Source organism: Odocoileus virginianus, chromosome 10 (genome assembly GCF_023699985.2).
Source record: "Odocoileus virginianus isolate 20LAN1187 ecotype Illinois chromosome 10, Ovbor_1.2, whole genome shotgun sequence".
NCBI lineage: Eukaryota > Metazoa > Chordata > Mammalia > Artiodactyla > Cervidae > Odocoileus > Odocoileus virginianus.
Genome location: NC_069683.1, coordinates 4,246,035 through 4,247,533, shown reverse-complemented (window position 1 = coordinate 4,247,533; position 1,499 = coordinate 4,246,035). Strand labels below are relative to the sequence as shown.

General features: G+C 42.8%; 1 protein-coding gene across 1 annotated transcript; it reads left to right on the top strand.

Annotated features, from left to right (window-relative positions):
* Positions 1-210: 210 nt before the first annotated feature.
* LOC110148746 (olfactory receptor 2G3-like) lies at positions 211-1,146 on the top strand. The gene has a single exon (XM_020910888.2). It carries the CDS (start codon positions 211-213, stop codon positions 1,144-1,146), a length of 936 nt encoding a protein of 311 aa, XP_020766547.2.
* The last annotated feature ends 353 nt before the right edge of the window (positions 1,147-1,499 follow it).

The following is a 1,499-nucleotide window of genomic DNA, read 5'->3' as shown; positions in this document are numbered from 1 at the left end:
TCAGTATTTGAGTTTGACTATTCTCAAGGAATATTTCCTTTGAAAGAGAAGAAATGCTTTCCACCTCATATACTCAAAATACATCATCAGACCAAGACTTCTCCTTGCTGTCTTAGTTATATCCTAAATTTCCAACATTGTGACCTAGAAGGCATTTGATTTCTTCTTCAGGTGAGTGGATGGTTCTATGAAAGAGAGGTGACCTCAAAAATGAATACAATAAAAACAAACTTCACTGTGACTGAATTTGTGTTCCTGGGGCTCTCGTCACAGCCAAAGATGCAGCTCATTCTTTTTATTATGTTCTTGTTCTTCTATTTATTAACCGTGGTGGGGAATATTATTATTATTACTATCATCCAGTTAGAAACACGTCTCCAAACTCCAATGTACTTCTTCCTCACCAATTTATCATTTCTGGATATCTGCTACACATCCACTGATGTCCCACAAATGCTGTCCAACATGGTGGGCAGAAAGAAGACCATCCCATTTTCTAGATGTGCTACTCAGATGTACTTCTCTCTCTCCTTTGGAATGACTGAATGTGTTCTCCTCGGTGTCATGGCTTATGACAGATATGTGGCCATCTGCCACCCTCTTCACTACACAGTCATTATGAACCAAAGCACCTGTGTCCAGCTGGCAGGAGTTTCTTGGGCCAGTAGTTTCCTGAGTTCCACGGTCATCAACATCTTCACCTTGAGTTTACCCTACTGTGGACCCAATGTCCTGGATCACTTCTTCTGTGAGGTTCCTTCCATCCTGAGGTTGGCTTGCACTGACACCTCGTTTACCGAGATGGTTGTTTTCGTCTTCACCGTCATCATTGTCTTCATTCCTTTTCTCCTCATTGTTGTTTCCTATGCGCGGATCCTTCTGACAGTTCTCAGGATGCGGTCAGCCTCTGGAAGGCACAAGGCTCTGTCCACTTGTGCTTCCCATCTGACAGTGGTGGCCTTATTTTATGGAACTGGCATCTTCATGTACATGAGACCCCAGTCAAAGACCTCCAGGGCTGGGGGCAAGATCATCGCGGTGTTCTACACTGTGATCACACCCATGCTCAACCCCTTGATCTATAGCCTAAGGAACCAAGATGTAAAAGGAGCTCTAAGAAGAGCTCTGGCAAAACAGAGGACATGAAGAGCTCTCAATGGGACACCATGTCAGCCATTAATATAAGATGATTGACTTCTGAATATGAAGTGGTAGAGTGAAAAGTAGCTCTGACGGTCACTATCTGCCCTGCCAACTCATAAAAGGCACATCATTCCAGCTGCAAACTCAGCAAGCCTCATGGCTCCCCCAAGGACAAACCACAGCTTTCATGTATCAAAGCAACATGCTTTATTGAGTGACTACTCTTTTCTTACTCCCTGAAAAATCTTGCTTCTCTAAAATCATAGACTCTCTGTAAGTGATTTCTTTAAATCATATCAATAAGGTGAATTATCTTAGCTTCGGCTATCTTAACTATACATGAAGTATGTAAAGGG

Excerpts from the sequence above, each read along its gene's own strand:
- LOC110148746 (XM_020910888.2), top strand. The coding sequence starts at position 211 with ATGAATACAATAAAAACAAACTTCACTGTGACTGAATTTGTGTTCCTG.